Source organism: Gorilla gorilla, chromosome 8, assembly GCF_029281585.2.
Source record: "Gorilla gorilla gorilla isolate KB3781 chromosome 8, NHGRI_mGorGor1-v2.1_pri, whole genome shotgun sequence".
NCBI lineage: Eukaryota > Metazoa > Chordata > Mammalia > Primates > Hominidae > Gorilla > Gorilla gorilla.
This window is the reverse complement of record NC_073232.2, coordinates 9920785-9935027: the sequence shown is the minus strand read 5'-3', so window position 1 is coordinate 9935027 and position 14243 is coordinate 9920785. Positions and strand designations below refer to the sequence as shown.

Sequence of the window (14243 nt, the reverse complement as noted above, 5' to 3'; positions counted from 1 at the left end):
TAAGAATACACACAATAAGCAAGTAATTGTTTCAATAGAATCCTACTACATTAATTCAGAAAGTCCTATTAAATACAAGTATTTTTAAAAATAAAAAAGTCAATAATAAACTATGAGCCACCTCAGTTTTTATACTTTTCAGTATTTTCTCATGACTTTTTTGTCTATGCCTTACCTATTAAATATGAAATATATAAATTTTCTTATCAGTAATATTGATTTGTAAGTATTTATTTTCAATAAAAACCAGCCTATTACTGTTTCTCATAGGCAAAGCTAGGAAGAATAACTGACCCTGAAATCTCCAAAATACAACAAAAACAGACATCTCAAGTCCTCAACAAGGACGCATCCTCTCAGCAGGATGCTAGCACGGTTCCCGCGGATGCGTGACAAGCACCTTGCTCCAAATACTCCAAACTCTGCTTCTGCCTCTTGATCACTGTGCACATTCGTCCCAGGGCCGCACGCTTCAGCTGTTTGCAGCGGTAGAGAGAGTCACCGTACTTCATCAGTCGCACATAATCTTTAGCAACACTGTAAAAAATAAAAAATATTAGTTTTTTTCCCACTTTCGATAACTTAAAAGACACTACAGAAAAAAGTACCTTACTTGTCCACTAAATTTTTGGCAGTATTTATTTGCCCCAGAGCCAACTTGTAATGATCCTTGTCGTAGAGAATATTCATCAAATCAGCATAGAACGGATGAATATCCTGTAACAAACAAACAAAAGCACACCATGGTCACTTGGGGCCAGCAGTTTTTCATCCCTACCACTTGAAGAACAATTTCTTTGCCTCTCCCTCCAAGCCTGCAGTGTCTCCTCCCCAGTTCCCTCTCCTGGCCAGGGGCCCTGTCTATTTAGTCCTCTGAGAAAACAGGCATCAGAAGGGATGCGGGTGCCAATGCTCACGGCTCCCACCCACCTTGCTCTCAGTGCAGTGGTGGAGCTGTGGGACCCAGCAATGACCAGCCCCCGACCCTGCATGTACCCTTCCTGGTGCTCAGGAACTCAGCACTAGAAATTCTTCCCTCCACCTGACTATTCCCATCAGCCTAAAAATTTGCTGTTATTTCTCAATCTTTAGGAAAAAAAATTAAAAATTCCCATAGCCCCAAAATCCTTCCAATTCCCTCTCTTTGCTCCCAAGAGACACTGTGTCTCTCCTCTCCTTCCCCTCTTGAACCCACTCTCTCCAGAATTCTGTGTCCGCCACTCCATCTAAATAGCCTACAAGCTCACCAAGGACCTCCCAATGACCAATTCTCAGTTTTTATCTCACAGACCTCTTGAAGCGCTGCAGGCTGGCCATGCATCCTGCCTGCGGTATTTTCCTCACAGCTTCTAGGTGGAGAGTCTGACCCCTCTAAGTCCTGTGCTGGCTAGTGCTCACAGCTCTACCCCAAACATTCATGCTCCCCACAGCACCCTTCTTCCTACATTCCCTTCCAAGGTGATCTCAGATAGATTTAAATGTCGTCTACATTTTACTAATGCATTTTAAATCACCAGGCCAGCATCTCCTGAGATATCTCACCAGTGCATATAAACTCGACCCTTGACTACCACCTCCAATCCCATGTCCCAGTGTTCACCTCCCTACCCCGCCCCACCTCCTGGGTCTCCTGCACCTGCTGCTTCTTTGACTACAGGCCTGACACCCTCTCCCCGCACAGATACTCCCTACTCCCTTCCATGGCTTCACTGCATTCATCTGACACACTATTTACTGTCTTTTCTCCACCAGAATGAGAGCAGGAACCTTTACCACTTCTGGATTCCTAGTGCTCAAAACAGTACCTGACAGACAATAAGCATTCAGTGAATGACAACTTAATATCTAACCCTCCACTCTGAAGCTGTTCTCAGATAACTAGTCCTGGCTTTAAAAGGAGTAATAGAATGTTAATACATTTGAACTCTCCTACCTCTGATGGCTATAACACTGAGGATGAAAAAGACAAAACTTCTTAAAAAGAACCACAAAAATCTGATACTAAGTAGATCAAAGTATGTTGTTGGCTAAAATCAAATATTTCCTAATATCAAATCAGTTAAGAATAATCTCACTCTTGGCCAGGCACCGTGGCTTATGTCTGTAATCCCAGCACTTTGGGAGGCCAAGGCAGGCGGATCACCTGAGGTCAGGAGTTCAAGACCAGCCTGGCCAACATGGAGAAACCTTGTCTCTACTAAAAAAACACAAAAATTAGCCGGGTGTAGTGGCACATGCCTGTAATCCCAGCTACTCGGGAGGCTGAGGTTGGAGAATCGCTTGAACCTGGGAGGAAGAGGTTACAGTGAGCTGAGATCATGCCATTTTACTCCAGCCTGGACAACAGAGCAAGACTCTGTCTCAAAACAAACAAACAAACAAAAATCTCATTCTTAAATCACTTTCTTCACTCCCAGGTACTCTCTACTACCTGACCTTTCCCAAGAAACCATTCACTCATTCAACAAACATCTACTGAGCAACTGTGTCAAATCCTAGCTAGATACAACCTAAGTGTCTGTCCTTTGGCAAGAATTTTTGTATTTTAAGCACTTCTGTATTTTAAAAATAAGCCATTATTGGACAGGTGCAGTGGCTCACACCTGTAATCCCAGCACTTTGGGAGGCCAAGGCGGGCGGATCACCTGAGGTCAGGAGTTCGAGACAAGCCTGGCCAACATGGTGAAACCCTGTCTCTACTAAAAATAAAAAACTAGCCGGGGGTGGTGGCGGGCACCTGTAATCTCAGCTACTTGGGAGGCTGAGGCAGGAGAATCGCTTGAACCTGGGAGGTGGAGGTTGCAGTGAGCTGAGATTGCGATACTCTGGCTTAAAAAAAAAAAGCCATTATAACTTATTTAAATATGAAGTACTGTCACAGAAGCCAAACGTTTCTCTCTGCCTACACCTGCCTTCAGGGACTATTCTGGGGCAATGGCGGATTTAGGCTTTGAGACTATACTGCTGATCCCCACGCCCTTCACAACATCAATTAACCTTGCAACCACATTACCCCACACGTGGTGTCATAAAGCTTTGTTAGTTTGCCAGGCAGTTTCTGCTCTTGCTTTTCTACAGCTAAAGAAACAGGCAGGCCGGGCATGGTGGCTCACGCCTGTAATCCCAGCACTTTGGGAGGCTGAGGCAGGTAGATCATTTGAGGTCAGGAGTTCAAGACCAGCCTGGCCAACATGGTGAAACCCCGTCTCTACTAAAAATACAAAAATTAGTCAGGCGTGGTGGTGAGCACCTGTAATCCCAGCTACGCGGGAGGCTGAAGCACAAGCATTGCTTGAATCCAGGAGGTAGAGACTTCAGCGGGCTGAGATCACACCACTGCACTCCAGCCTGGGCAACAGAGTGAGACTCAGTCCCCCCAAAAAAAAAGAAAAAAAGAAACAGGCAAACTGCAATGTGCAGCAGAGAAAGGAGCTCGAGGTTTCTGGCTTCATTCAAAAGTCACAGCTCCCATGTGATCTCTTCTTGCCAAAGAAGAAAACAGTCAGTGCTGAACTCACTGTCATCAGCTGATGAAGCAACAAGATCACAAACAGTGGTGGATCTTACGCCACTGACCCAAGCTGAGCCCAGAGGAAAAAAAAAACCCTTGGAAAGAAGGTGGAGGAGATGAAGCCCAGACAACCAGTGAGCTGCTAGCTTCTGTGTTCATAACCCACAGCTACCATTAACACTTGGGTTGGCACCTGCAAGCCCAGGGTTTACACAGAAAGCCTGAGAAGACAGCTTCGGGCCTCCTGAGATGGGGTTTGGCTGGAGGAAGGAAAGAATACTAGGGAATCAAAAAACCCAAATTCTGTTCTCACTTTTATAAATTCAACAAATTAGTTCTTTGCCACTAACTTACTGAGTAACCTAAGTCAATTATTTTGTTTCCTTTTCTGTCAAATGAGTACACCAAACTGGTTAAACACTGGTTCTCTGAAAGCTCATATTTACATAACCACAGAAGTCCCCCAAGTCACTTACATCCAATTTAGGGAAATCTGTTAGAATTTGTGAAAGTCTATCATGGTAATTCTGTTGAGTAAATTTGACTTTTCTCATGTAAAAATGTCTAATGCGATGTATTTGGTAATGTTTATGAATAACGGTTGGAGTCTTTCGTTGAGTCTTCGACAACGTGAGGTCTATAAAGTCCTGCAATTAAAGAAAATAAAACATAATTACATCAAAAGGGTCTACTTTTGAGCCATTTATTTGAAACCTTTCTTTTTTTTTTTTTTGAGACAGAGTCTCGCTCTGTCGCCCAGGCTGGAGTGCAGTGGCGCGATCTCGGCTCACTGCAAGCTCCGCCTGCCAGGTTCATGCCATTCTCCTGCCTCAGCCTCCGGAGTAGCTGGGACTACAGGCGCGTGCCACCACACCCAGCTAATTTTTTGCATTTTTAGTAGAGATGGGGTTTCACCATGTTAGCCAGGATGGTCTTGATATCCTGACCTCGTGATCCACCTGCCTCAGCCTCCCAAAGTGCTGGGATTACAGGCGTGAGCCACCACGCCCGGCCCTGAAACCTTCTTAAAACACTAATATCTTACAGTACTACATATTTTAAATTACAAAAATTTACTAAACGTTTTATGTACAACCTTGTTCATCTTGAAACACATGGCGAAGATAAATTTTACACCATACTTTCTTGATGCTATCTTAATTTCCAAACACCTAAGAATCTTTGAAACTTAAATAATCAGAGAACTCAAACCATAAATTAGAATAGTTGAGAAAAAGAAACAATCCTCCCATTTGTTTATGCATACCTTTGACTTTGAAAGTACATAAAATGAAAACTAAAATCCACTGTTTATAATTTCCAAAGAGATGGAAGGGAACTATTTGAGGAGATGAAGGATTTTTGCATGAGTTACCCAGTGCAAAGAGTCAGCACTTCTCTTTAATAAGGATCCGATCCCCAGGATTCCTAAATCCAATGTATCTAGCCACACAATATTACTTGATCTTTTTTCTTGAAAGCTTTGATTAATTCAACAATTTGATTAACTCAATATTATTTCATACAAAGGTTGTTAGGGATACTTGGGTGCTGAAGATAATGAACAAGATACTGTCCCTTCCTTCACGGAATTCAGGTAAACAGGTGGGCACAAAGTCTGCCAAGTATTGTACTATGAGGGGCACGCGCAGTCTCCCCTCTGGGCCTACAAGTGAGACAAGTAAACGGGTGGTCACAACAGTCTGCCAAGTACTATGAGGGGCACACACGGTCTCCCCTCTGGGCCCACACAAGATCTTCTCTACGTTCTTCTGCACCTAATGGCCTTCACACATCCTGAAGGGGGACCAAGTCAAAGGTTACCTACTTCATAAGGTTCCCCCTGACTCTCCAACTTACCACAGCTAACCACACTCTTCTCCTCTCCCAATCCATGTGTGTCCTCCATGATAACAATGTTTTATTTCTAATATCGTCATATAAGATGTGACTTACCCCCTTTTTTTTTTTTTTTGAGATGGAGTCTTGCTCTGTTGCCCAGGCTGGAGTGCAGTGGCGCGATCTCGGCTCACTGCAAGCTCTGCCTCCTGGGTTCACGCCATTCTCCTGCCTCAGCCTCCCCAGCAGCTGGGACTACAGGCGCCCGCCACCACGCCCGGCTAATTTTTCTGTATTTTTAGTAGAGACGGGGTTTCACCGTGTTAGCCAGGATGGTCTCGATCTCCTGACCTCGTGATTTGCCCGCCTCGGCCTCCCAAAGTGCTGGGATTACAGGCGTGAGCCACCGCACCCAGCCTCGACTTACCTCTCTTGAAAATGACTTCCAAAGAGGCACATATTTTATCTAATGCATTTTTGTAACACAGTACCCGATGCACAGAACAGGCACTCACTCAACATCTTCTAGAATGAACTGAATACCACACTTTCCTGATGTGATTTTTTTTTTTTTACTTCCAATCACCAAACAATTACCATCACCCATCTTTTAGATAAGTCATCTGTTCTCTAAAAAATATAAATCTCACTCCACAGAACAGAAGACGGATGGTGTATAATATATTCTAAAGTTCTCCACATAAGTCAATAACATGAACAAAGTTCATATAATCCAAAGAGCAAATTCCTTCAACAAACCTGAAAGATGGTTGACCAAAAATACAAATAAGACATGACTCCTGCACTCGAAAATACTACAATCTGGCTGGGCGCAGTAGCTCATGCCTGTAATCCCAACACTTTGGGAGGCTGAGGCAAGTGGATCACATGAGATTAGGAGTTCAAGACCAGTCTGGCCAACATGGTGAAACTCCACTTCTACTGAAAATACAAAAATTAGCCAGGCCTGGTGGCGCATGCCTGTAGTCCCAGCTACTCGGGAGGCTGAGGCAGGAAAATCACTTGAACCTGGGAGGCGGTGGCTGCAGTCAGCCAGGATCACACCACTGCGCTCCAACCTGGCCAACAGAGCGAGACTCCATCTCAAAAAGAAAGAAAGAAAATACTACAATCGATCAAGAGATGTGCCAGAACAACTATCAGGAAGAAATAAGAAATGGTGGAGAGAAGTGGGGAAACAACTTTTGCTATGAAGGTAAAATACGAGACTCCCACAAAGCTTTCTAAGGCAAGCTCATCCCGTCCTTGAGACTTGAAGAAAAGGAGGCACTGACGAGGGGAAAACAGTCACTCTGCAGGGACTTCAGTAACTCCCTCTCGTGCAGGAGTCCCTGGGAGGCTCGAGTTGCCCGTCAATGTCTGTGTAATTGCGACCCAAATCGAATGTTCACTACATAAAAATGTGACTTCTTAAAAGTCCTAATACTAGGGCCGGGCGCGGTGGCTCACGCCTGTAATCCCAGCACTTTGGGAGGCCGGGGAGGGAGGATCACCCGGGATCAGGAGTTCGAGGCCAGCTTGGCCAACGTGGTGAAACCCCGTCTCTACTAAAAATACGAAAATTAGCTGGGTGTGGTGGTGCACGACTGTAATCCCTGTTACTCGGGAGGCTGAAGCAGGAGAATCGCTTGAACGCGGGAGGTGGAGGTTGCAGAGAGCCGAGACCGCGCTCCAGCCTGGGAAACAAGAGCGAAAAACTCTGTCTCAAAAAAAAAAAAGTCCCAATACTCAACACTTGTTGACTCATTCTTGCCACACCAACCAACGCTGTAAAAATTTAGTCTGGGCCTACTATGGTCTGAAAAGGAACAGGTATTCCCAAATCTAACAGTGAAAGAGAATGACTTAAAAATTAAGAAACGTTAAATCACAAGAACAACGAACCCAGGATTCCTGAGAGCGGAGGGGGCTACGCCAAACCCAGAATCCGAAGGCTCATCACGGACCATGGAACGCTTCCTCCCTCACATGTCGGGGTCCCCTCCACTCGCCCACATCGTCACCCGGGGTGTACACTCTGGGTGTACCCGGATCTCTGGGGGCCCTCAGTCTTTGGGTGGACCACGGTCTTAGGTGGGCCCCGGTCTCTGGGGGATCCGATCTCTGGTGGACCCCGGATTCTGCTGGGGGAGGGAAAATGATCCCGAGTACGCAGCGAGACGGTCGGGCCCAGGAGCGGGGGATGGGCGAGCGGAAGGCGACCGCTCTCCCACGGCTACAGGCCCGGACCCTCCCCGGGGACCCAGCTAAGGAGAAGGCGAAAGTCGCAATGGCCCTCCCGGAGCCGCCTACCTTGGCGGACGGCACCACCGGAATTTTCTTGAAGTTGTAATGCGCCATGCCGGCAGCCGTATGCACGCGGGTACTTGGCACTCGCGGAACTTCCGCCGTCGGGCGCAGGTGGGACTTCCACTGTCGGGCGCTTGAGGTACGTCACTTCCGGGAGCTCAGCCAAACGAGTTCTGCGTGCTCTACGGCGCTTTCCGCGTCGCACAGCGCACCCGCCAGGCCTGGAGGTCCGCCACGGAGGGCGTGTGGGGGCCCCAGGAGCGAGGGTACGGAGGAGAGGACGCCCGGGTTTTAGGGGGAGCGCGGAGACTAAATTCCTGCTGAGTAAAGCGGGGGTTTCCGACAGACTGCCCTGCAGGTTTCTGGAGCGGGTTCAGGCCCCCAGCCACCCGTCCTGGGCCAGGGTTCGAGGGTCCGGGGTCTTGGGATTTGGGAGTTGCGGGGCTTAGGAGTCCAGAGGGTCTAGGGGATCCGGGAGTCTGGGGGTCCTGGGTCGCGGCGAGCCCCGCAGAGGAGGAGGAAGCCGCGCGTGCGGGGCGTGCCCAGGCTCTGGGTGTGGAGCAGATGACGCCCCCACCGCGGCCTCGCGCGTGGGACTTGATCCCGGGCCGTGGTGAGGAGGCCCTCGCAGCTTCCCTGCAGCGCTGCTTTCTCGTGCTTGTTAAATCCCAAAACGGGCGGAGAAGGGAAAGCCTGATCTAAGGCAAAAGAAGTGCAGCTGGTTCCGCGCAGTGCCTTAGGAGAGTCAAGGGAACAGTTGCGAGAGACAGTCCTGTGGGGTCCAACTGAGGAGAAGGTTGATGAGGATGGAGCCTTTACTGCTTTAATGTTTGTGAATAGAGTGGCCGCTCCCTTTGGGAACCCAGGGCCACATCCCTTAAATTAAACGTTAGGTAGGGCTGACTCAGTCAAGCAGTGTTCAGAGCTGTTGACTATATATTAACTCGTTTAATTTCTGCAACAGCCTCATGAAGTGCGTGGGGAAACAAGGGCACACGAGGCTCGAAAGCACCCCGTGGTTGTACAGCTACCAAGCTAACAGGCAGCAGAGGTGGGCTTTGAACCCAGGCAGCCTGGCTCCAGCAAACCTGCTTCTAACCATTAGCTATACTGCTTCTCACGCATCTGGGATGCCCCCACCCCCCCCAATCCTTTTCAGCAAGTCCTATTATTCTTACGCGAAAATACCTCTCATAAATTCCCAGCATTCCAATATTGAAAATCATTCTGGGTCATGCTTTTCTCATCTATTAACTATGCTTCCATTTTTGTGTCACAAGGCGGATAAGCATACCTCCTACATCTTTGTGGCACTTCTAAAGGAAGCTTCTGGGGTAATTAGGATTTGCTGGCTATGATCATTTGCTAAACCACAGGACAGTTCTGGCCACCATTTCCGAGATTAGCAAAGCTATGCTCATACTTACTGCCCTTTCTTTTAGGTTCTTGTATGTTTCCTCAACCTCTCCCACTTTCTCTCACTCTGATATAGCCAGTTCCTCTTTTTCTTGTAATCCGGTATTTAGATAAGTCCAGTCAATACTTTGCTTCAGATGGGCAAACATCCTTTCTTTAATTCTTTTTTTTTTTTTTTTTTTTTTTGAGACGGAATCTCACTCTGTCGCGCAGGCTGGAGCGCAGTGGCGCGATCTCAGCTCACTGCAACCTCCGCCTCCAGAGTTCAAGCCATTCTCCTGCCTCAGCCTCCCAAGTAGCTGGGATTACAGGCACCTGCCACCACTCCCGGCTAATATTTTGTATTTTTAGTAGAGACAGGGTTTTACCATATTAGCCAGGCTGGTCTCAAACCCTGACGTCAAGTGATCCACCCGCCTTGGCCTCCCAAAGTGCTGAGATTACAGGCATGAGCCACCTGCTTTTAACTTGTTCAGCTACAAAGGCATGTCTGTGAATGCACAACCATAATGACTCATCACGGGCCCAGAGCTATAACAATGATAAGGTACCAAGCATCTTACACCATGTGTGTGTTGATGAGAATCAACATCCTTGCCTGTTCTTGTGATTTTGTGGCAGAGTATAGCTTCTTGGGGGGCAAGTATGTGTTCTACACCACTAGGAGCAAGCTTCTTTATCATAAACTTCTGGGCTTCTCTGGGGAAGCCAAACTCTAAAGGCCTTTTCTAAGGAGTGTCGCAAATGCTGCCTGCAGTACGAGGCACATTGCCAGTTCCTGACTGCGTTAACAGGTTCCAGCTACCAGGACGCCTCTGAGTGTGTATCTTGTGACAGAGAAAGGTACTTCTCAGCTGTAGTAAAGGATGCTCTCAAGGGTACTCTGCAAAGCTTCTGACTGCGAGGCACTTCTCAGTAAAAAGCTTTGTTTTTCAGACCTTTTTATTTTGTGGGCTTGGTCTTTTCTGTTTTACCTTCTCGTTGCTGTAATTCTGATGGATGAAAGGTACATTTTGCAGAACTGAACTTCCTGCCTGAAAGGAGCCTTTACATGGGGATTAGCCATCAGTAGGCATCCGGTCTTAGAGGGTCCTATGAGTGCTCCATTGGGCCCGTCGGCCACTTCCCTGGATCCCCACAGGAACTCATTCAGAACGAGTCACATGCTGCTTTGTACCTAGATGCTTCCTTGTGTACATCTTGTTTCCAAAAGAAGTAGCCAGCTCTTCGTGGACAGGAACTGTGTCTTACTTTTTTGCCATCCCTCACCTCAGGCAGCACTGCCAAGAGCATTCACAGTGACTGTGGAACTCCGTTGATTGAATGTTGGCTTGAGTAAGTTCCTGATGTCGTAGGGGCTGTAGCGGTTGGAATCTGGCTTCTGCAATACTCAAGTAGTCCTACTGAATTATAGTACTGTCAGACCCCCTCTGCACAACCCTGAAGTGAGTCAGAACTCCACACTGTGCCATAAAGAGGAAAGCTGTCAACAGGGAGGTCTAAGGAAACACCTCCTTTGTGGAAGGCAGCAATGGCATGAGAGCCACCCTCCGGGCCAAAGGTGCAGCCTGACATTCTCTGCAGAATTACACAGTGAGTTAAGAGTGTGAGCTTCATTTCTGAGATACAGCTCCACCCGCTGTGATCCTGGGAAAATGTCTCAGCTTCCCCAAGCCTCTGTTTCTTCACTCTTTGCTCACTTACTATCTACCAGGCATGTTAAAAATACTTTATGTGAATTATTTTAGCTTTTCACTAACCCTATTCTACAGGCATTAATAAGTGAGCAAAGAGATTGTGTATTATTAATTATGCATTATTATGTATTATCTATGTTCTTATTAGCTGCTTAGTTACAATAATATTTGCTAAACTTTTGTTCTATTCATTAAATTATCGTTGAACCTCAACAACTGCAATGCAGGGAGCCTCCACCACATGCCAGGTCACTTGCTTTCTTCTCGGGACAGCATAGTGAGGTGGGTGTGATTGTCTCTGTTTCACAGACAAGAGTGCTGGCTTTGAGGTGGTTGAGTGCTTGCTCACCGTTACACAGCTGGAGAGACACAACGAGGTGGGTTCAGGGCGCATGGAACTCCAAAGCCACTCTCCTTTTGCACTGCCAGCCGAGAGTGGCTTTGTTCTTGACCTCTTTAGAGTTATTACCTTGTTTGGTATTTGTTTGTTTGTTTATTTATGAGACAGGGTCTCACTCTGTCACCTAGGCTGGAGTGCAATGGTGTGATCTTGGCTCACTGCAACCTCCACCTCCCAGGTTTAAGCAATTCTCAGATTTAAGTGCCTCAGCCTCCCGAGTAGCTGGGACTACAGGTGCATGCCACCACACCTGGCTACTTTTTGTATTTTTTAGTAGAGGGGAGATTTCGCCATGTTGTCCAGGCTGGTCATGAATTGTTTGGTATTTAAATGGAGGTACATGATGGATTGCACTTGCGGTCATATGCTGTCAATAATCCCCCAGCACCTGTGTTTCACTAAAGCATTGTTTGCATATGCGGACAGGTTGTGTTTCTTCTGTGAGAATTCCATTCCTGTGCGTGGATCATGACAGGCACCTGTGCTAATGAACTTCTGCCCTTGCTCACGTCAGAGCTGCTGATAAGGGGTGTTTCTATGGGTTGAGTACGAGTCATTCTATTGACACACTGTTAAAAACATTCTTTGCATTCTGCTGTTCCATAAAGGAACAATTTTAGGTTTAATGGAAATCTTGCGATCTCTTTTCCTAGAGAAGATTTGTGATAATAATCATACACGTATTTGGAATGCATGTACTTATGCTTGTATGATCAATTTCCAAATGATTCTAAATATCTGCAGGCAGAATTTCTTAAGATTAGCATTCTGTGCTGTACCCAAAAAGATACTCGAGATAAGCAAAGACAAGTTTCGTGTTGCAACAGACATCTGAATCCTTAGTGTTTCTGGAAGCTGGTTAAGCAGGTGGTTGTGATGTCTGACCCTCAGGTTAAAAACAGTGAAAAAAATTCACTTTGATGATGTGACGTCATTGTCACAAGTTTAATAATTGATTTTGAAGGTCTGCACAAGGAAACCATAATGCTTTAGCAATTTCCGTGTTCCAGAGGGAGGAGGCTTAAAATTTCAATTCCAGCCCTGCCACCAACTTCTAGACTAATAGTAAGCTAAGTGCCTTTCCTGCTATTATTTTTAATTAAAAACATATTATTTCCTCACAAAAGCATAGAAGTATAAAAATGATAATATTCACTATCAGAATGTATGTGTCTGGACAGTCTAAATTATCCTGTGATAACAAATAGTCTCCAAATCTCAGCATCGGTTATTTCTCTCTGATGCTCCACGCCCGCTGCTGTGGACCAAATTAAGTCTCCCCAAATTCATACATGAAAGCCCTGTCTCCCAGTGTTAAGGTGTTTGGAGATGGAGCCGGGGAGGTAATTCGGTTCAGAAAGGTCACGAGGCTGGAGCTCTCCTGATGGAATTAGCACACTTATGAGAAAAGACACCATGCTTGCACCAAGGAGAGACCATGTGAGCACAGAGAGAAGGCGGCTTTCCACAAGCCAGGAAGAGGCTGCACGAGAACCCAACTATGCTGGTGTCCTGATCTGGACCTTCCAGTCTCCAAAACTGTGAAAAGAAAATTTTCTGTTGTTTAAGCCACTCAGTCTGGTTAAGATACTCACCATAGGTCAGCAGGGGCCTCTGTTCAGGATGGTCACTGAGGGATCAGACTCCTGGAGTAAAGGTTGACAGTGGCTGTGCTGAGGAAAGGGGAATGAATCTGACAATCAAATGTTTCCGTCTCAGCTCCCATGGGCCTATTTCTGGACAGTGAGTTGAGAATAACAGCGTTATCTGTAAACAGTACTGATGCCTACTGCATTGGCATCTAAAGCAGACGCTCTTTAAATCTGTGTTCAATTGATAATTAATCCAAATATGGTACAACGAATAATGTCAAAATACTTAACGTTTAGAAAATCCGAACCTATGACCGATACATAAGGAGAAAGGTAATAACCCCTCTTCTGTTCCTCTGTCCCAGGCTAATATTGACTAATGCAGGTCTTTCTTCATAAATGTTCATTCATTTAAAAACTCCATTAAAGCATCAGTATACCTGGGGACTGACAAAGTAGGAATTCCAAACTCTTAAGAAAACATGAAAGAACTCTTGTGAATGATCCCTACCCAGCAAATAACTCCTATCCTGTTTCCTTTCTCCTTATAGTCTGTTTCAGCTGATCATCTTCATAGCTCGCTTTCCATTGGGATTAATGCAGACCACTTTTTTATTTTAAGCTATTCTCATTTTCAAAATTTCTGTGGCAGACTGCCATGCCAATACTCCATAAACAGAAGTTGAAACACATTCAAAATGGGAAAGTACTAGGAAGGCCATGTGATTGGTGAAGAAAATTGAATCGTACAGAATTTTAATAACTTTAAACAGTAAATTTTAGAAGTATATATGTAAAAACTTCATGATTTCATATTTTGAGGCAATATGTTATTGCCTGCTATATGTGGCTTTATCTAGATAGTGTTTTCCATTTTGTCAACTCATCACAATTTGCTCTTTTTTCCCTTTTTACTTGACTGGCCCACTCTGCCATGAGAAAATGTGGTCTAGTCCAAATTATTTTTTAAAATATAAAAAGTTATAGGTTGAGGCTGGGCGCAGTGTCTCACGCCTGTAATCGCAGCACTTTGGGAGGCCAAGGTGGCAGATCACTGGAGGTCAGGAGTTCGAGACCAGCCTGGCCAACATGGCAAAACTCCATCTCTACTAAAAATACAAAACCTAGTTGGGCATGGTTACACGCACCTGTAGGCTGAAGCAGGAAAATTGCTTGAGGCAGGAGGTTGCAGTGAGCCAAGATTGTGCCACTGCACTCCAGCCTGGGCAACATAGTAAGATTCCATCTCAAAAAAAAAAAAAAAAAAAGAAAAAAGAAAGAAAGAAAAAAAAGGTTGAAGAAGTAGCAGATCAAAAAAAAAAAAGTAGCTAATCAAAGAATAGCTTTGATTAGCACATATATGCACATTAGCACATATATGCTAAAAGCATGCTGCCTGCTGCTGGATTCAGGCAATTTCAGACATTGTCTGTTCCACACATAATAACAAATTTTAAAACAAGTGCCGTTTCTTTTAC

The 14243-nt window shown here is 45.7% G+C and overlaps 1 protein-coding gene across 3 annotated transcripts in view; it reads right to left on the bottom strand.

Moving 5' to 3' along the window:
* Positions 1-14008, bottom strand: part of GTPBP4 (GTP binding protein 4) — a 35536-nt gene extending 21528 nt beyond the window's left edge. For 2 of the 3 annotated variants that reach the window (XM_004048978.5, XM_019034563.4), the window contains exons 1-4: positions 7664-14008; positions 3988-4158; positions 614-717; positions 401-537 (exon numbers count right to left, since the gene is read on the bottom strand). In XM_004048978.5, coding sequence (XP_004049026.5) covers positions 401-537; positions 614-717; positions 3988-4158; positions 7664-7711 — 460 coding nt within the window. In that variant the 5' untranslated portion in view covers positions 7712-14008. Of the gene's footprint in view, positions 1-400; positions 538-613; positions 718-3987; positions 4159-7255; positions 7452-7663 lie in introns of those variants that run through there. The other variant, XM_063709837.1, reaches the window with a different exon arrangement.
* Positions 14009-14243: the final 235 nt, after the last annotated feature.